The sequence below is a fragment of the Melitaea cinxia genome, chromosome 14, assembly GCF_905220565.1.
Source record: "Melitaea cinxia chromosome 14, ilMelCinx1.1, whole genome shotgun sequence".
NCBI lineage: Eukaryota > Metazoa > Arthropoda > Insecta > Lepidoptera > Nymphalidae > Melitaea > Melitaea cinxia.
Genome location: NC_059407.1, coordinates 6450236 through 6470954, shown reverse-complemented (window position 1 = coordinate 6470954; position 20719 = coordinate 6450236). Strand labels below are relative to the sequence as shown.

At 34.0% G+C, this 20719-nt stretch overlaps 1 protein-coding gene and 1 long non-coding RNA gene across 2 annotated transcripts; one reads left to right on the top strand and one right to left on the bottom strand.

The window, feature by feature from the left end:
• Window positions 1-803: 803 nt before the first annotated feature.
• LOC123659780 lies at window positions 804-20525 on the bottom strand. Its single transcript, XM_045594955.1, has 8 exons — window positions 20231-20525; window positions 19891-20053; window positions 19183-19354; window positions 18003-18113; window positions 15905-16100; window positions 14426-14649; window positions 6213-6309; window positions 804-1313 (listed from the first exon to the last, which is right to left on the bottom strand). The coding sequence occupies exons 1-8, from the start codon at window positions 20467-20469 to the stop codon at window positions 1262-1264; spliced, it is 1254 nt and encodes a 417-aa protein (XP_045450911.1). The 5' UTR covers window positions 20470-20525; the 3' UTR covers window positions 804-1261.
• On the top strand, window positions 1556-4815 carry LOC123659782. The gene is made up of 2 exons (XR_006744086.1): window positions 1556-1688; window positions 4548-4815. It is a non-coding gene; the product is annotated as an uncharacterized LOC123659782 (long non-coding RNA).
• Window positions 20526-20719: the final 194 nt, after the last annotated feature.

Here is a 20719-nt window from a genome sequence, read left to right as displayed (position 1 = left end):
CAATTTAGATTACAGCCGTAAAGCCCAAGTACGCGGAAGAGCTACATACATACATTTTTAGCTATTAATTAAATCGCTTTGACAAAGTACGGTCTAATTAATTGCAAAATATGTAAACATTATATTTAATACAAGAAAAAATAAAGAAAAATAAACAAATCTGTACAATTAATACATTGAATTCGATAAGTAAATAGCGTGTGTACACTTATATCTTGGATTCCCGTAGGTTTGTGACTTAAAGCCCGTTACTTAATTCCTAAATTTAGATAATACTTTCTTTACATTCATGTCAAGATCCCTTTCGACCTACAACCTATTACACCTCTATCACAGTGTAAATAATGCACTTACAACAGTAAACCGAGACTACAGACAGCGATTTCTAAGAATCACGAAATTATTTTAGACAATAAAAAAGAACTACATTAACTTTCATAACATCAAAAGCGAAAAAGTAGCATAGAAGATGTATATAACATAAAATAAAAAGTTTCATATAGAAACATCAACAAGAATAAAGCAACTTTTATAAGTAATTAATAATAGTACTCGATTCTAACAAATATTTTCTTAATAAAAAAATATGATTTTGTGCTTCAAAATGCGTTAAACTATAAAATAAAATTTGACCACAGCAACACTGTCTGCGTGTAGATACAACATTGATTTTACATCAACCAAAACATCGTAAAAATAAACAAAAAAGATATTGAAAAAAGCAAACTTTTGATTTATAAATACTTTCATTGTTTGTAACATACATAAAAATGATAAGAATTAGATATTTTAAAACGAAATAATTTATATAAATGTCACTTGGTTTATTGCACAGTGAAATTATGTAGAGGCGCGAAAAGGGAATAAATAGCCCAAACAGGCGGGCCAAACGTCAGGGTGTCACGGTTGCATGCGTTAGCGATCCCGTGGCGTCCACTATGATGACGAGATCATCGCTGGGATTTAGTAGAAGTCTGCACGTTCTGTCGTATTGGGAGCCCCACACCCCCGTGGCCGTTTGGGGCGGAATTTGTGCGTAAAAGCAATTCCCAGCGCCAAAAAAAGGTTAAATTAGTTTCGGTTAAAACCTTAACCGCTGTATGAGCAACCCTACCCTAAATCATTTTTAAAGACGCAAAAGTACTTTGTATTACATATAATCAATAAAATGATAATTTTCAGAACTTGTTCCATTTTCAGACATTTTTGTCCAATATAATTATAATTATTAAAGATGTTAAGAATAATATACGTTTAAAGGCTAGTTGCCACTGACGATTTTACGACTTTCAAGTTCCTCCATGTTGCTCGAACTGAAAAAAAAAATTTATAACTTATAGATAACTATTAAAATTCATTATTTTTTAAAAATTAACTAAACTTAATAAAAAATTATTTTATCGTCATGTTTTATAGTCTGTGTGTGTATCATGTTTATGTGAAGTACCAATATTCCTCAGATTAAACAAAAGGCAGATGGAGCGTGCCGAACATGCGAGTGAAGCCACCAAAGCGAATACAAAATCAAAAGCGAATACAAAGTCGCAGCAGTGTTAAAGATAGCGTTGTATTGTTTAAGCGTCTCGAGTGATTCATTATTTTTTGTCAAAAAATGCCGTCTTGTGTTATTAAACATTGTAAAAGTTGTTCCCAAAAACAAAAAAAGAGGATGGAATTTTATTTCACAGGTAATTATAAATTGCTTAATTGATTTTATTATTTATTCACTCAATAAATTATATGGTTATCTCGGAACACAAAACCTCGACATTAATTTAACTGTGTTGCCAGTTTTCGGCGAAATGTTTTTCCCTTCAATTGGGGAAACTACCTGATGGTCTAGGCGTTAGTGAGACTGACTTTTAAATGTACGGACGTGTATTCGATTCCCACACGTAATATCACGCCTAAATAGTTATTCCGAATTTAGATGTATTTTTATCTGTTATTACCATTAACTGTGATTCGGTCATTAATATCTAATGCAGAGCTTAAATAAAAATGTATATGGTTATCAATTTAGTTCCTTATATATATACAGAGTGGGGATGACAATACGACAAAAATTGATAACACAGGTAATACTAGTTTATAGGAGTATTTCAAAACCATCAAAAAAGTTCTAACGTTAAAATCAAAAAAATGACTTTTTCAAACAAACTAAATAAGAAAAATATAATAAAATTATACTACAACATGTGTGACTATAGGTTCACTGACCTGTTATGACGCGCGGTGACACAACGAACTACTACGAACTAGGTACGTTGGTTTGTTTGGTCGGTCATTGTAAATTTTTAAATTCTATCTAAATAATTATCTTCTTATAATTTAATTCATTAATTTTGACATGATGTCGCCATTAGTGGCCATATTTTTTAATTTATTAAAAGGTCTAATAATTCTATTTTTTAACTCATCAACTGTATTTGCGTCTGTTGAGTACAAGTCGTTTGTTACAAAACTTCACAGAAAATGCGGGATTAAGCATTGATCTTCCGTATCCTCTGAAAAGCATTTGAAATAGTGCGGCCATCGGTTGGACAAATACGGGTGTTCCCATATCTCTCCCGGTACTTCTGTATTGCTAAATTAGCCTTGCCGTGGCATTCTCCGTAAACAAAAATCATGTACTCCGAAGCTGTGTAATTATAACGTGGCATTGTAAATAAAATAAAAACTATTCTTACTATTAACACTAACGCCTAATTTCGCACAATTCACCTAATAACTATTAAACTAGGCATTTATTCTACGTTAATGTTCTTGTCACTATAAAAATAAAGCGTTAAAATATCGCACAATCACTCCAAGTCTTTCGAGATAATCCAATAATTAATTAAAACGAACAAAACTCGTGCGCATATGTAGAAAATTGACAAATCAACGCGTATGACATCAAGAAACATGAGTACCTAAATAAACGACACAGAGACCACTGGCCGCTTGTCGCGTACGCGGCAACTCAGGAAAAAACCAAAAACAGGTTATAACATGTTTTGTTTACGCTAGCCTACGCACCAGGGCTGACAGATGTACGATTTTAATCGATACGATTTTTTTTTTTTAATTTTTACTCATGTACGATCGCTAGACTAAAATCATACGCAAAATGTACGATTTTTATATTCCTATTACCTGGAAGCATTTCATAATTAAAGAAACATCATTCACCGGCAAGCTTGAATTTCGTTAATTTCCCTTACTTGAATGAACCTACCACTTTTATATGAATGAGGACTCTTTGAAAAATCATATAAAGGCTGTATTTGTTTGCTTTCTAATGAAACTTATAATTTATCTTGTGGTAATAATTGCGACTTGAAAAAAAAAAATACATTTTGAAATAAAAAACAATTTGAAAATTATAAAACACTAGCTCAATTTGCTTTAAATTTGTTATGTTTTCCCCATTACAGTGCAATCTGTAATGTGAACGAGAATTCAGCGAAGTTAATTTAATCAGAACAAAACTTAGAAACAGTTTATCCAATGATACCTTTAAGGGCACATTATTAGCCTAGCAATTAATAAGAAGAAACGAAAATGATACGAATTTTAAGCCAATAAATTCTTTTGTTAAAAAATATGACCACAGAAAATTTTGTATGAGTGTGACAAATTTTTCTAGCAGCCCTGGCACAGCCAGTTGTCCTTTACAACGTTAGACGTTCTCAGGGTCATTGCAACACACGTGCCACGTTGATTGTTTTTTTCAGCTGTTGCAAGATTTAATATTTTAATGTAATAACGTGGTATTTTATTATTAATAATTGTTGTTATTGTTATTTGTTGTCTTTATCGCATTTGTTGAACTGCTCGAGCAAAAGTTTCGCGAATATTTTGATCTTGAAATAAATATAGTCAATGAAATACTTAAATTTATTAAATATTGTTGATATGCCATGTGTGCTCCCCGTGATATTACCTACTTGCAAAAACTATGTTAGATTCAGATTTAGAGATTAGAATTTAGATTTTCAGAATTTAAAATTTAAGCATTAAAAGAAACAATAAATTTTTAAAAAACAAACAATTATAAAAAGAAAATTATTAGAATCATACTGAATATTAAAACTATTTAACAAATGTTTTTAATATGTCTTAACACAACACTGACCTACCAAAATAGATAACAATTTTGCACGTTTTTAAATTACGCGTACGCGTAATATTATGTTTGTACCGATCGCGCTCAAAGGGTCGTTAACCTGCGGGTGACCGTTTATTAATGTTATACAACACGTAGTAATTTTAAAAAATGAAAAATCATATTTTTTGACTAAACTACTGGATGTATTTTATTGATTTTTTGTATGTGGGCTTGGAATATCATTACATATACGATGTCAAAGTTATTGTCGTATTGTCATCCCCACCCTGTATATGATAATGATGAAGTAATTCACATATATGGTATATTTTGTTAAGTTGTGGGCAATAGCTAGATTATATAATATTAGTGGAATTAACGGAAGATGCTAGATTTAATTAAAGAATACATATTGTAATCAGTGTCAAGTTTTATTATTTAATGATTTTTGCAGATTGCCGACAGATGTTGTGCTACGGAATGGGTTTCTATTATTCGCCAAAGCAGGCAAGACAATAATTGGCAGGCATCAAAATTTTGCGTTGTGTGTTCATTACATTTTAAAGAAGATGGCTTATGCTTTACCGAAAAATGTCGTAGGTTGATAAAAAAAAATTCCAATGTAATTATTTGTAATACTATCTAATCTTTTGGTCTAGTCTTTAAATTGTCTGTATATCGATGTATGTGGGTGTGTGAATAAATGATGATGATGATTATTATTATTATTATTATTATTAATAAATATTTTAAATTATGTATGTTTTTTTTAATTTGTCTAATGAAATAAATATGATTCTACTGAAAAACACTAAAGTTTTATTATCTAGAGTTGTAAACATTGTAAAGTCCATTTAAATCTTATTAAACAAAAACAAAATTAATACCCGAAGCAAAGTGTGGACGGACCGCTAGTTATAAAAATCTTGACATATTACCTATTTCTTTCGTTATTTTTAACGAAACCTTTATTAATATTATTATTATTATTAAAGTATTTATTTAGTTATAAATTCATGTATCCAAATAAAACTTTAGAACCTATTGTCGTAAAAGGACATTTTAAAAATACAGGGAGTTTTTTTCTTTTTATGGTATCATTATACACACATAGATGCACGTGTTCCTACACTGCCATTTCTAATCGCCACGCACACATGAATAAAAAGTGGCTTCATACTTTTTGTTGCACACGCTCCATCTGCCTTTTGTTTATTAATCTGTGCAATATTCTATAATATTACTATATAAATCAAATATTTATTTATTATCTTTTTCTCTTATGTATAGTTTGAAGACGGATAGCACAAACTAAGACTAATTAAATGTAACTGTTGTGTAATTTAAATGGCTACAGTTAAAATATTTGTCATTAGTTGGCTGTGTTTTAGGCTGTTTTGTGTTTTAGGTTATTATGTCTCTTTTAGCCTGTGTTTTGTGTTTTAGGTTATTATGTTATAGTTCAATTATTGATTGAGAAATAATTTATATCAGAGGTCTGCTATTTTATAGTTGTAGAATTAGAGAGAATTAAAATTAAAAAATGAAAAATGTACCAAATTAGATAATAATTATGCAAGAGTAAATTTTCTAAAATTTGAATTGCTCGGAGCCAGAAATGTTATTTTAGTTTTCATGTTACCCAATTAAAGATAATATATATATATATATATATATATATATATATATATATATATATATATATATATATATATATATATATATATATATATATATATATATACATATATATATATTACTTTTTTGTTTTACGTAAATAATACTTTCAATACAAAATCGTTCAAAATAGTTAACTAAAAAGCACGGAATGACCCAAAATAATAAATATTAAAAAAAAAATTCCGTTATATATTTACACTTACTTAATTGATCATTATTTTAAAAAGATATTTCTGGTCTTTTATTATCTTTTTGTTAGTAATTTACGTATACAGATAGTTTTCATTAAAAACTAAAAAAAAAAAATACCATTTCTTCTAGCGACCCAAATTTTGCCAATTAATTATTATTTTAGCAGTGCCAGATTAATTTATTATTTAAACACACCGTTTGTAATAAAACAATTTAAAAAAAAAACTAGATTTTATAAATGTCTTACCGTAGCTTATCATCATTCTTCCACGATGTTACTTGAATGTGCGGAGGAGGCAGGTAGCTTCGTAACGACTGTACCAACTGAATTGTGTCTAGCAGAACTGAAAATAAGAATCAAAACATACACTACCGTCCAAAAGTTTGGAAGCACACCTGATTTCAAACAAAACAAAAGATTGCCGACTCCCTGCGGTAAATAATAGCAATAAAATAAAGTTTTATGACCTTTTGTGATTTTTTAACACAAAACAAAAGGACTACTAGTGCATATTCCTTGAGTTTTAACAAATTCCTGGATTTTGACGAAACACGTGTTTTATTACTTCATCCGCCGGGGACTTTCTTTCATGCATTGATGCGGTTTTATTGAAAATATTTTGTAGTTTATATCTTTTTTGGACCTTATTTAGTCACACTTGAGCATTAGAACGCGAAGGTTGTGATATTAACATCGTCTGTATTCAAAAGATTTCGACTACTTCCTTGACCGTCTTTTTTTTTTATTGAAAATGGCAAAACGCAAGCAAATCACACTTGAACAGCGAAGCGCTATTTGTACTCTGCGTGAGGAAGGCTACAGTGAACGCCAAATCGCAAAAAAACTCGGAATTTCTTGTAAAGGTGTCCACTACACCCTCGCTAGAAAAAAAGAAACTGGCAAAAATGAAGATAGAAAAAGGTCTGGTAGGCCCAAATCCACTACAAGTCAAGAGGATAACTTCATCAGAGTTCTTTCTAAACGGAATCGTCGCTTAACTGCACCACAAATTACCGCATCTCTGAATGAAACGCGAGGAACACCCGTGTCAATAACAACAGTTAAAAGACGACTACTGTCTGCGGGGCTAAGAGGTTGTGTTGCAGTTAAAAAACCAAAACTAACAATTCGGCATAAGAAAAACAGACTAGAATGGGCAAAGGAACATAAAAACTGGACAATAAACCAATGGAAAAAAGTTCTTTGGAGTGACGAATCGAAGTTTCAGATTTTCGGGTCCAATAGACGTGTTTTTGTGCGCCGATCTAAAGGAGAGAGAGCTTCAGAAGCTTGTACAGTGCCTACTATCAAACATGGTGGTGGTAATGTCATGGTTTGGGGGTGTTTCGGCAACAATAAACCCGGAAGTCTTGTGAGGATAACCGAAAAACTAAACAAGGAACGCTATTTGAAAATTCTTAAGGATTTCGCCATACCCGGTGGACTGAATCTTATTGGTCCTGGGTTCGTTTTTCAGCAAGATAACGACCCGAAACATTCGTCCAAACTGTGCCAGAACTTTTTAAGGAAGAAAAAAGATGTGAAAATCATGCAGTGGCCGTCTCAATCACCTGACCTTTCTCCCATTGAACTTGTTTGGGATGAACTAGATAGAAGGGTGAAAAATCAATCTCCTACGAGCTCAGAACATTTGTGGCAACTATTACAGAGCGAATGGAAGAAGTTAGATGAACAGTATTTTATGAAATTAATTAGTAGGATGCCTAGAATATGCGAGAAGGTAATTAAAGAGAGGGGTGGACACTTCGATGAAGCTAAAATTTAATTTAATTTTTATATTACTTATTTAATTTCATTGTTGTAGAAGTGTGTTTTGTCTATTTTTTTAATTCTGTATCAATAAAAAAAATTTAAGATGGCTTACTTTTATTTTATTTGATTTTATCTTGTTGCTTCCAAACTTTTGGACGGTAGTGTACGTATTATTATTTATTGACTTTCTACATAGATATTACTGCCGTTTTTATAATTAAGTAGAAAGGTACAAAATCCTAAATAAACTTAAAAGGGACCATTTGAAATATTTTCGTTACAGCTATATTCAAATAAATTTACTATTGTACGTTAGTAATACACAATACAAGTAAAATAAATGGGAATAATTAGGTATGACGAACTAATCAAATGGATTCAGGTGTAATGCATGAGTCGCAGTAAGAATAAATTGCAAATATACATTACACTCTCTCAAATATATATATATATATATATATATATATATATATATATATATATATATATATATATATATATTCAGATGTAACATAATTTACGTAATATAAAAGCATGTAATTCATACAACTATGTTTAGTACCTAATAGATCTCTTCCAGACAACCTTAGGGTTAGAATTAAGAGAAAGAATAGAAATAAGTAGGTGGTGTTTAATAAACGTACATCAAACAAAATAATACAAATCAATTATATTCAATAAACTATTAAATATTCCTATAGGTATAAATATACTTAACAATAATATTAGTACACGGTAAATAATACACATATAGATATATAGGGTTACTTGTAAAACACCAGCATCCTCGCAGGACAAGATAGTTACTATCATAAGTAACAACATTTGTACTACAACTTTTGACAATTTGTTAGATTTTACTTTTATACAAAAAAAAATATTAACTTAATTTTCCGTTTGAATGTTATAAACTCTACGCGCATCCCAAAGATTATGTAAATAATTGTATTTTCTCGCAAACGAAAAAAAACAGACTTTAATTACATCGACATGTAATAACAACGTAGATAGACAAAAAAATAGTCAAGTAACTACGCGTTATCAAAAATTACTCAAAAAGTATTTATCAGATCTCGATAAAATTTAAATTTGACCACATGATAAACATCAGCTTTCGATTAAATTAAAAATTATCAAAATCGGTACACACAGTAAAAAGTTATGCGGTTTTTCGAGAGTTTCCCTCGATTTCTCTGGGATCCCATCATCAAATCCTGGTTTCCTATCATGTTTCCTATCATATCATGGTACCAAACTAGGGATATCTCCTTTCTAACAAAAAAAGTATTATCAAAATCAGTACATCCAGTAAAAAGTTATGTGGTTATACAACGTAGGTCGACGAAAAAAGCGTCAAATAAAAACGCATTATTAGATATAACTCAAAAAGTAGTTGTGAGATCTCAAATAAATTTGTCGAAATCGGTCTACCCGGTCAAAAGTTCTGATGTAACAAACATAAAATAAAAAAATTAAAAAAATACAGTCGAATTGAGAACCTCCTCCTTTTTTGGAAGTCGGTTAAAAAGGCGGAGTAATTTGGCGCCAAGACAAATAATAATAATGATCTCTTTTTATATTTCCGTCAAATGTTTCATTGTTAACTTTCGCCTAAATAAATCTTAATACAATATCATCCATCTTGCAAGTCTGTAAGCCTCTTGGTATAGTTCAACATCTCTGTTATATTTTTTCTTCTAAAATTCTTTTGTCTAGTTGATCTACATTCGACTTCTTTTGAATTTACTATCAATTTTGCCCGTTGTCCGACCTTTGTCCGTTCATATTTTTTCACACTAAAACTTCTTCCGAAACACACTGCATCTTATTTCGCAGTATAACCGAACAAAAAAAAGCGACTCTCCATTTATTAGTACAGAAGTAGACTAGCTGACCACACACGTTGACTTATCTTGCGAACCGTTAAACACTTGAATTTTAAATACTCGTTATGTATTCTAAAATATTTAGTTACCTACGTAATTTTTTTCCATTGCATAAAAACCTTATACAAAGTATTAGAAAACTTTATAAAAATTTGGGTAGAATTTGATCTAGTCTTTTTCGAGTTTTGCGCACATACACAGGGATTCATTCCTTTTGAACCGACTTCCAAAATAGGAGGAGGTTCTCAATTCGACTGTATTTTTTTTTTTTTTTTATGTATGTTACATCAAACTTTTGACCGTGTGGACCGATTTCGACAATTTTTTTTAATCGAAAGGTGGTGTGTGTCAATTGGTCCCATTTAAATTTATTTAAGATCTAACAACTACTTTTCGAGTTATATCTAATAATGCGTTTTTACTTGACGTTTTTTTCGTCGACCTACGTTGTATTATACCGCATAACTTTCTACTGGATGTACCGATTTTGATAATTCTTTTTTTGTTGGAAAGGAGATATCCCTATTTAGTATCATGATAAGGAAACCAGGATCTGATGATGGGATCCCAGAGAAATCGAGGAAAACTCTTGAAAATCCGCAATAACTTTTCACTGGGTATACCGATTTTAATAATTTTTAATTTAATCGAAAGCTAATGTTTGTCATGTGGTCACATATAAATTTTATTGAGATCTAATAACTACTTTTTGAGTAATCTTTGATAACGCGTAGTTACTTGACTATTTTTTCGTCTACCTACGTTGTATTACTTGTCGATATAATTGAAGTCGGTCTTTTTTCGTTTGCGAGCAAACACAATTATTATATATTTGAAATTATAATAAAAATATAAATTGGAAATTAAAAAATCATTCTTGTATTTCAAAACTCACTTATACCATACAACATTTATAATGAACATTTCACTTCAGCCTATCGCAGTCCACTGCTGGACATAGGCCTCCCCAAGTTCGCGCCACACATCCCGGTCTTCCGCAATCCTCATCCAGCCTACACCGGCAATCTTACGTAGATCGTCGGTCCAACGGGCCGGAGGACGTCCCACACTGCGTTTGCCAAGACGCGGTCTCCACTCTAGGACCCGTCTACTCCAACGGCCATCGATCCTGCGACACAGATGACCAGCCCACAGCCACTTCAACTTGCTAATTCTGTGGGCTATGTCGGTTACTTTCGTTCTCTCGCGGATAGTCTCATTTCTAATCCTGTCTTTGAGAGAGACCCCAAGCATAGCCCGTTCCATTGCACGTTGAGCGACTTTAAACTTGTGGACCAGTCCCTTGGTCAGTGTCCACGTCTCGGCTCCGTATGTTAACACAGGCAGGACGCATTGCTCGAAAACTTTTGTCTTCAAGCATTGCGGAATCTTCGAAGTGAAGACTCGACGGAGTCTGCCAAACGCCGCCCAGCCCAACCGAATCCTCCTATCGGCCTCCTTCTCGAAGTTGTTGCGGCCTAGTTGGATAGTATGGCCTAGGTAAATATAATCCTGAACAACTTCGAGAAGGGTACCATCGACCGATACCGGTATCGGTATGACTTGGTTGTTAAACATAACTTTCGTCTTATCCAAGTTCATACAGAGACCGACACGTCGGGAGGACTCGTTTAGGCCGGCCAGCATTTGGCCTAACTCATCCAGCGTCTCCGCAAAGATGACAATATCGTCGGCGAAACGAAGGTGAGAGATGAATTCACCGTTGACGTTGATGCCCCGTTCCCCCCAATCCAAGGTCTTAAAAACATCCTCTAGCGCAGTGGTAAACAGTTTCGGTGATATTACATCCCCCTGTCTTACCCCGCGCCGGAGGGAAATAGGTCTTGTTCTTTGGTCATTGACATGAACGGTCATCGTCGCCGCGTCGTACATAGATTTTAGTACCTCGATATATCGCCAGTCGATATGACATCTCTGCAGAGAGTCCAGGACAGCCCAGGTCTCGACAGAGTCGAAGGCTTTCTCGTAGTCCACAAATGCCATACACAGCGGTTGATTATATTCTTCCGTCTTTTGGATAATCTGCCGAACAGTATGGATGTGGTCCACGGTGCTGTAGCCATTTCGAAACCCAGCCTGCTCTGGTGGTTGGAATTCGTCGAGTCTTCTGGCGAGACGATTCGTAACAACCCTCGAAAACAGCTTATAGACGTGGCTCAGAAGTGAGATCGGTCTGTAATTCTTTAACAGAGACTTATCGCCTCTCTTAAAGAACAGCACCACCACACTCCTGGACCACGCCTCCGGCGTGGTACCTCGGTGGATGACGGCGTTAAATAGTCTTGCCAAGGCTTTCAGGACAGGTCGCTCTGCGGCTTTAAGGAGTTCAGTGGTAACTCCGTCATCCCCCGGGGCCCTCCCGTTTTTAAGCTGCCCGAGCGCTGCGCCAATCTCATCCTCTTCGAAGTCCGGGATACATTCCGAATAATGGCGCGACAATGGTGCCCGTGGATCTTCGGTGTCCCAAGTCGCAGGCTTGCGTGCGCTCGACGAGTACAGCTGTCCATAAAAATTCTCAACCTCTTCTCGGACCTGAGGGCGAGAGCAGACGGTTCTGCCATCTGCTGTTTTAAGCTTCGCAAGAAGGTTTCTCTCCAATGGTCTTTGGGAAACTTTGGACCCCCTATTCTGCTCAATCAGAGTAGCAACCTCTCTCGTATTTGAGCAGCGGAGGTCTCGGCGAATAATTTTCCGTACCCTCTTAGAAAGAGCCCTCTGTTCTGGCGAAGCAGCCGGCAACTCGCGCCTCTGCCGCATCAGATCCAAGGCTTCGGGAGAAAGTTTGGACTGCTTCGTTGGCTTTGTTGGTGGAAAGTGCCTGCGACCCAGTGTACACACCGTCTTCACCACGTTGTCGGTTATCTCGTCCACGTCGCTAGTAGTTTCCAGCGAATCGAATCGGTTTTGGAGTTCCAATTGGAACTGCTCGGAGCCACATAGTATTTGGGGCAGCGTAGGTCGGAGAGTAGATTTCATCAAGCGGGTCCGCTCCTTTCGGAGACATATATTCAGAGTGCCCCGTACTAGCCGGTGGTCGCTGCCGGTGTTAAACCTGTTAACCACTGAGACATCTCTGAATATATGCCTTTTATCCGCTATGATGAAATCTATCTCGTTCCTCGTCACAGTATCGGGGCTTTGCCATGTCCACCTCCTTTGGGGCTTCTTCTCAAAAAATGAGTTCATTAAGAAGAGCCCCTCCGATTCGAGAAAGTTGACAAGCATCTGCCCCCTGCGATTCCTGTGCCCCAATCCGTGTGGTCCGATGCTCGATCCGTCGCGGTCTTGTACTCCCACTTTAGCGTTGAAGTCTCCCATAACAACGCTGTAGAAGGTCGAAGTAGTGCCATGTATGGCCTTTGCAATGTCTTCATACAAGGCTTCGACATCATCGTCAGAGTGTGCCGAGGTCGGCGCATATACCTGTATCACTTTCAGGGAGTACCTGTCAGTGAGTTTAAGTACAAGGTATGCTACCCGGGTCGACACACTGATAATAATGAACATTATTTATGTATAAATTTGTTAATGCTAAGGGGGCGTCCATAAATTACGTTAGGTATTTTTTTTAAATTTTCTGTCCCTCCCTTCCTCCCTGGTGAGATGTCGTGAGATTTTATTCCCACCCCCTCCCCCATCCCCCAATCTCACTTGAGATTTTTCAAAATGTGGGTTTATTACGTAAACGCGTTGTATTGTTATTGTAAAAAGAAAAAATTATTGCTTCGTGCTTATTTACGACTAGTTAAGACTAGTAATCAGACACAATCAACAAATCACACAGTCAGTAGATGTATAACGTCGAAGTATGAATGAAATTATTTTCTTTCGGACGAATTAGTGAATGATCTTAATCGTATTACGATTACGCTTGAGATTAAATCTTAAGCATGTACAATCTGGATTAAATGGACCAAAATAGTATAATTTTTTTTTTGTTTCAATCAGAAAAAAAATTGCGTGATATTTGCCGAGGCCCCCCTCTCTCCAACGTAAGATTAGATGAGATTTGACGCAAATAAGTTTCGATTAAAACAAAAATCATCAAAATTATTTATAAGCAATAAATTGCCACTGCCCTCTAGTGAATAATGCAGGTAGCTCATAACGTTATATGATAGTGCGAACCGAAAATAACGCCATCTCTCTGTTTTTTATATTAAAATAACCGGTTTTTACTAAATTCATATGTATGTATACACGGTACATATACCAAAATATCATTTTTTATAATTTTTGTCTGTCTGTACGATTTTATTTTTGTGTTACCCACACATTAGGAATTCTAAACATTTTTGAATATCATATCAAAAATTGACCGCTCCAGCGGGGTTCGAACCCGCGTCTCCGACTGACCGTGTCGGCGCTCTAGCCAATTAAGCTATGGAACGATGTACCCGCTAGAGCGAAATTTTTGATATGATGATTTTTATTTTCGGTTTGAACAAACCGTGGCGCCGTCTATAGTGAGTTCTTTACAGAGACCCGTAACTATTCAAAGTTTCATATTACAATTAAAATCTTTGACTGTCTGTCAAAATCCCTAAATTATTTGCGAACATATTTTATGGTCGACCGCTGAAGACTTGGCGCTTTAGAGACATAAAATAGTCGGCAGCTCGTATCGAGGGGTACTCACTCTTCTGCTTTTTTATAATTTTTGTCTGTCTGTCAAAATCCCTAAATTATTTGCGAACATATTTTATAGTCAACCGCGGAAGACTTGGCGCTTTAGAGACATAAAACAGTGGCTCGTATCGCGGGGTACTGAGTACTCACTCTTCTGCAGCTGCTCGCTCTGCTTGCCGTACGGCTTGCACATGGCGGGGCGCACGCAGGGCCGCATGCGCTGCAGGTTGCGCGCCAGCTCGGCGAAGGCGCGCACGACGCGCTCCTGGCCGCCCGCCGCGCCCGCGCCCGCGCCCCTCTCGCCCCTTTCGCCCCGCTCGCCCCTTTCGCCCCCGCCCCCGCTCGACAGCGACTCCAGACTCTCCAGATTGGCCCTGGAAACATTGACCTCGATCGTACTTACTGTACTTAATTCCAACACGCCGCTCGACTATTGACTACGTTTTATGTAATCAACAAATAATAGTTACATTATATAATATACTAGCTGACCTGGCGAACTTCGTATCACCTTATTTTTTTCTGAAATATAATAATAACATAATATATCAAAATAAAATATAACCTATCTTTTAAGTTGGATCAAATTGCACACGATGTGCAAATTTGACTAAAATCGGTTAAGTAGTTTAGAAGTCCATTGAGGACAAACATTGTGACACGAGATTTATATATATTAAGATTCGACACCAGCAATTTAAACTAAGCTAACTTATAAAAGTGAACTTTACAATAGAGGCTTATAAAAGGGAAGAACGTGATACCTTTTATATTAATTAAGTAGCTTATTTGAAATTTGGTATCTTTAATAGTTAATTTATTCATTGCAATTTCAAGTTGCATTAAGAAAACTAACTTATCGAAAATTCGAGTTGGCTTAGTATAAATTGTTGGTGTCGTATTATGTATATTTATGTTAAAAAGATACCACATAAAATAATAATGGGGTTTTTTGTCTTAATTTTAAAAATACGTAACGTTTTACAAACGCCTTATCAGTATACTTACTGATGCTGTGAATTGTTTTATAAAAAAAGATGTTATAATTACTTTTTGTGCTTGAATGTATATGTTTGAAAACGTAAATTACTTAGTAATGTATTTAAAATATGGTGTTATAAGTTAGCTACTGTTAAACAAATTGTTAACTTACATAAATGAATAAAGGCATTTAAAAATCAAATTAATCATTGTGGTATTTATATGACTTTTATGCCATAGCTTAATTTTTGATGATAATTAAAATTTTAAATTGTAAAATGAATATAAAAATATCTATTTGAATAAAGTTTTTTTTTTCTTTATTTCAACTTTGACAATATAAAGAGGATATTATTATTTACTGTAATATATATACGAATGGTTTAAGTCTAATTTATTGATGTCATCCAAGCTTACACACCACTGGACAGGTTCGCCTAGTATGGGGCCACCAAGTATTAAGAAATACTGTAACATTTTTCACTTCAATAAATACTTAATTTTTTTTTATATATTTTTACTTAAACAATACATCAATACATTTTAATTCATCTATATATTATTCTATTTTAAAATTTTCTTTATTACTTATTATTCTTTATTAGAAAACAATATAATAATTTATAAGAATACATGCACTCAACATACCTCAAGAAATCAGTAAGCTTGTGTTCATCAGAATAGTGGTGCTTTGATTTGGTCTCAAGGCTGGAGTGTGAACTCGACCTTTGATGTGAGTATTTATCCATTGACGACTGGTGACCCATAGACCTGTTCTGCTGTAGTAACATCTGTTGAGACAATTTGTCTGCGCGACGCTCTGACTTTTCACCGGCTAAATTTGCTAAAATATTTACATAAGGCTATATATTGCAGTGTACACAAATAAGAAGAGTTTAGGGTACATTTGTCAAACAATAAAATGAAAGTAAGATTCTAAGAGTCTACTTAGTAACTTGCAATCAGCGAACGATCGCGAAAAATACGGGGACTGTCAAATTTCTATATTGAAAACCAAGTGCGCGACAGTGCTGCCTCTAGCGGACAATTTAAAAACAATATAATATGCTTATTATTTTTTGACGGATTAAAAAAATTACGATTATGTAAGATTTTTATAAGCAATTTGTGATTTGCCAGTTTATGACATTTGATTTCTATTAGTAATTAAATCAATAAGGGTACCGACGCTTTATGAAAAAAAAAAGTAAATTTAAAAATATACAATTTGGAAATGGTCATACTAAATATTTAAACATGACTCGTGCTTTTCTTCTTGGAACATTTAAAAGTTAAAAAAGAATTAAACTTGAAGTAGAACACGTCTTAAACGTTAGTTTCAAATTCAATTCACACCTATGGAAACTATTGAAGCGGGATTCAAAGCAAACTATAGACTCGATAGATTTGCTTCTAAGTTTGTGCTGTGAACTTTAGCCCTTGCTTCATTATGAAAAAATTCTAAATACAATAAAGAATTCAATATAAGATAATTAAAATTTTGCACATAAAAGAAATTTGCAGCATTAAATATACATATAAAAAAATCTTTAAGTTGCGATTATTTTTACTTTACAGAAACTTACAGCAGCATTCTATGTCACAGAATAATTTTCGAATGTTTTCTGTACGGACTTAGTCAAGCTAGTGTGAAGCACTGTGAAGGAATGCACACTAAATAATCACCATACCAATATTGAAAAATGTATATTGTTTCGAGAGATTCGGCAAGAAAAAGGCTCGATTGTAGTAGGTGCCAATTTAATTAAAAATATATTCGATGTTACAGTACTTAGATTGTTAGTATTTTATTGGAGTTGACTCCTTAAAAATCGATTTTCATACAAAGCCCCCGGTACGAAAACAATATGAGGAGTAAAATCTAGTGAATTAATGAGTAAGAAGGAGTAAATTCCAGTCGTGCATCGGAGCTGAGACACACACTTATTTTTATTTAGATCTTCAGATAAATTTAATTACTGTAATTTTGTAGGATTGTACCCATGTAGCTCCAATTAAGCACATGAGAAGTCATTTTTTAAGTTGTACTTCTTTTGGCGCATTAGGGAAAAAAATGATGGGAGTAAATTTTTACGATGCGCTCGCATACCGTCACAAAAAACAGACACCCTGAAGTTAGCTAGTCAACGAAGTTAGCAACGTGAAGTTAGCTAGCCAATGAAGTATAACTTCTTACGTGCGTACGTAAGTACACATATACTTTTTTTTTATTGAAAAAGTTATCACTAAAAATGTTTAAGTAGTTAATTATTAATAGTAATTTTTTTGTATGCAGTATTTAACAAATAAATTAATTTAACTTATTGTGCACTAATTATTACATTGAGTGAAAATTATTTTAATTTATGTTAATCAATTTTAATTTACATTTTACTGAAATTCACGCTATTCCATATATTTGTATTGAATAAAACATTGTACCGATATTTGTTACAATTAACGATATAAATTAAAATGTCTTTTAAATCATAAAAACTACAAAATTATAAAAAGATGACGTTAGTTTCCATCGTCCTAATATCACTAATATTTTTCTCGCGTATTTGACAGTTATCAGAGCAAAAGCAGTTTGCGATTGCTAAATTTCGTAATACCTCTTATAGGTTTTCGGGGGTGGATTACGCAATTTTCGCAACAGTCTTTACCTCACGTAATCGCCCCGAACACACTACAGAAGAATTGTAAACATTAAGATATATGGTTAGATTTTTACACAGTAACTCACAGAGGGCGGCAATGTGTGGGGCGATAGGGAGCTGGTAGTCCTGGGGCAGCGCCGCACCGCGCAGCAGTCGCTCCACTGCGGCGCTATCGGGCAGAGCTGTGCTGCCTGCCTCTGAGGAAATTAAAACTCTTGATTGAGCTTATATCGTAACATGGCATACGGCTCTGTCTTCACGTAGGAGAATCTATAATGAATAGGTGGAGCTTAATTCGCCATTCTGCTCCACTACGGTTTCGAGGATATATTCCCTACTATGAGTAACGGATGCTATCTGGTGTATATGACAACAGCGGGGATCGACAGTTTAACGTGCTTTCCGAGGCACAGTGGAATTGAAGTGTCTATTTGTAACATTTTTATAACAGCTTATTATTGTGCCGTGCAGTTCCCCTCACGTTATTTGAGGAAAAACAAACTAAAAAATTAAACACCATATAGCTTTAACCTTCGCCGATAAATGGACTATCCAAACACAAACGATTTTTTCAATTTGTAATAATTGTTCCTGAAATTATTACATTTAAACAAACAAACAAATCTTTAGCTTTATAATCATTAAACAGTATAAAAGAAAGTCACTTCTGGCTGTCTGTATGCTTAGATTAAAAACAACGTAATACGCATACTACGATTTAAAACTATGCAACGGATTTTAATGCGGTTTTCTTTAGTAAATAGAGTGATTACAGATAACGGTTTATATGTTTAACACATGCATAATATAGTAGAGGTATTTATAAATAAATAAATAGTTTTACAACCGTGCGAAGCCGGGGCGGGTCGTTAGTATTAATACAGATAAGTATTACTTATGTCATTCAAAAATATAATTATTAATAAAAAGTTAATTTAGTAAGCAAATTTGGAGTTTGTGAATGAATAAAACTGTAACTATTCAATTAAAAATTAAGAAAGAAAACCCTACACACTAATATAGCCAAAATGTTGTTTTGGAAAAGAGCCGATATTCTTCAAATTGCTGTATTAATTTTTCCTAAACATAAGAACTATAGAAAGGAAACTTGATTTCACATCAAAAAGACGTGTAAAAGCTACAATACAACAGACAGACATTGACGTCATACATATAACTTTTTTGCATTAGGTTAATAAAAACAAATAAGTTCAACCAGCTATAAAACTATACTAATTATATAGCTATAAAATATGACTCCTTTACCTGGTATATAAGTGGGCTGCTGTGACAAATGTTGCTGAATGGACTTTTGTGTCATCTCCAACTGATTTTTGTAATAACGACATGCTGGGTTAGGACAATTTTGTACCACTTCCACAATGAATTCCTTTTCCATTCCGAATTGATCCCGTCCAATAGTATAGGACTCCACAACCTGAAATATTAATTACAATAATATATTAATTACTCTAAAAATATGGTAGTAATTAATATATTCGCCTGTTGTCTTTACAAAATAAAACTTTATTATTTAAACTTTATAATATTAGGCTTAAGTAAAACAAAAACGACAAACAGGTTGTCTTATAGCAAAGGCACTAAAAAGTAAAATATTTCAACTTACATACTCTATTTAGATATCTGTAGTAACACAACTTGATTGAACATATCTTTTGAGTCTATAGTAACAATCAGATTTTCACTTGAGAACACAATCAGTATTCCCAATTGAAATTGCCAAATTCTGTTTCGAGGGTCTTGTCAAATGTGCTCTATACTGTAAGTTACATTTCTACTATGCAAACACTCAAATTTTTTTTTTTTTTCAAATGTATCTAGTGCCTTGTACTACCTCTTAGTCTAATTTTATTTAAAATGAATATTTTTATGTGTAATTTTTGAATGAAAACAGATAAATTTAAAGTATCAAATATACTCAATAATGGTTAAAAACAAGTTTTTCATACTCACCGCCCTGACAGTAGCTTCCAACCCCAAATGCAGTCCGTGTGGACCATTCATATGTTTCAACATAACAGCATTTGCAAAATGTTCATATGGAAGAATTATTTTCCCATTTTCACGGTATATCAGTCTACCTTGAGCATCTAAACCCACCCTTGAAGCCATCATTCTGACAATGTTACAATTACAGAAACAAATATTATTTCACCACATTATAAAATTTTGTATTTCTTATTACATTTTTCACAATGGCTGTTTATCACAAGAATGCGTATAGGGTTATTCTAATAATATTTACTAACAAAAAAAACTTTTTTGTGGTAAACAAAAAAAATTGTAGACTTACTGTAAGTATGCGGCACTAGGAAGCATTGATGATTCTTTTAAATCACTAAAACACTGCAAGAGTTCAATGCTAGGGCTCCATCCCTTATTTTGCAAATATAATTGCAACAGCATGTACAGTTTTTCTGTAACATATCCCTCGGCGCTGTGCGGTGCAGCCGCACTGGAGCTGCTTGATGCACCACTAGCATTTCCCGTGCTTTTAGCTAGAACACTTTTCATTGTCTCCGCCAAATCCATCTTGTAGATGTCTAAATAAGTCCTCTTTTGGGAATCCTGTTCCGATAAGAAAGTAAACGAAATAGCATGTTAATAATCGATAGCAGCAGACATTTGTACTACTCCAGGCAGACAATTGGAAAAGTAAACTTACACTCACCAGAATGAAAGTATGACTTTATCTATAACTTCGAAACACGATTTATACAAAAAGTACAAAAAAACTACATTCATACGAAATTTTATGTTTAAAATATGAAAAAATTATTGG

What these genes read in the sequence shown, in the direction of transcription:
- LOC123659780 (XM_045594955.1), bottom strand. Translation starts at nt 20,469, where the DNA reads ATGGATTTGGCGGAGACAATGAAAAGTGTTCTAGCTAAAAGCACGGGA. An exon ending in TGGAAGCTACTGTCAGGGCG is followed by an intron (nt 19,355 to 19,890) that starts GTGAGTATGAAA and finishes TTAATATTTCAG; the next exon opens with GTTGTGGAGTCCTATACTAT. An exon ending in AAGAATGATGATAAGCTACG is followed by an intron (nt 1,314 to 6,212) that starts GTAAGACATTTA and finishes TTTTTTTTTCAG; the next exon opens with TTCGAGCAACATGGAGGAAC.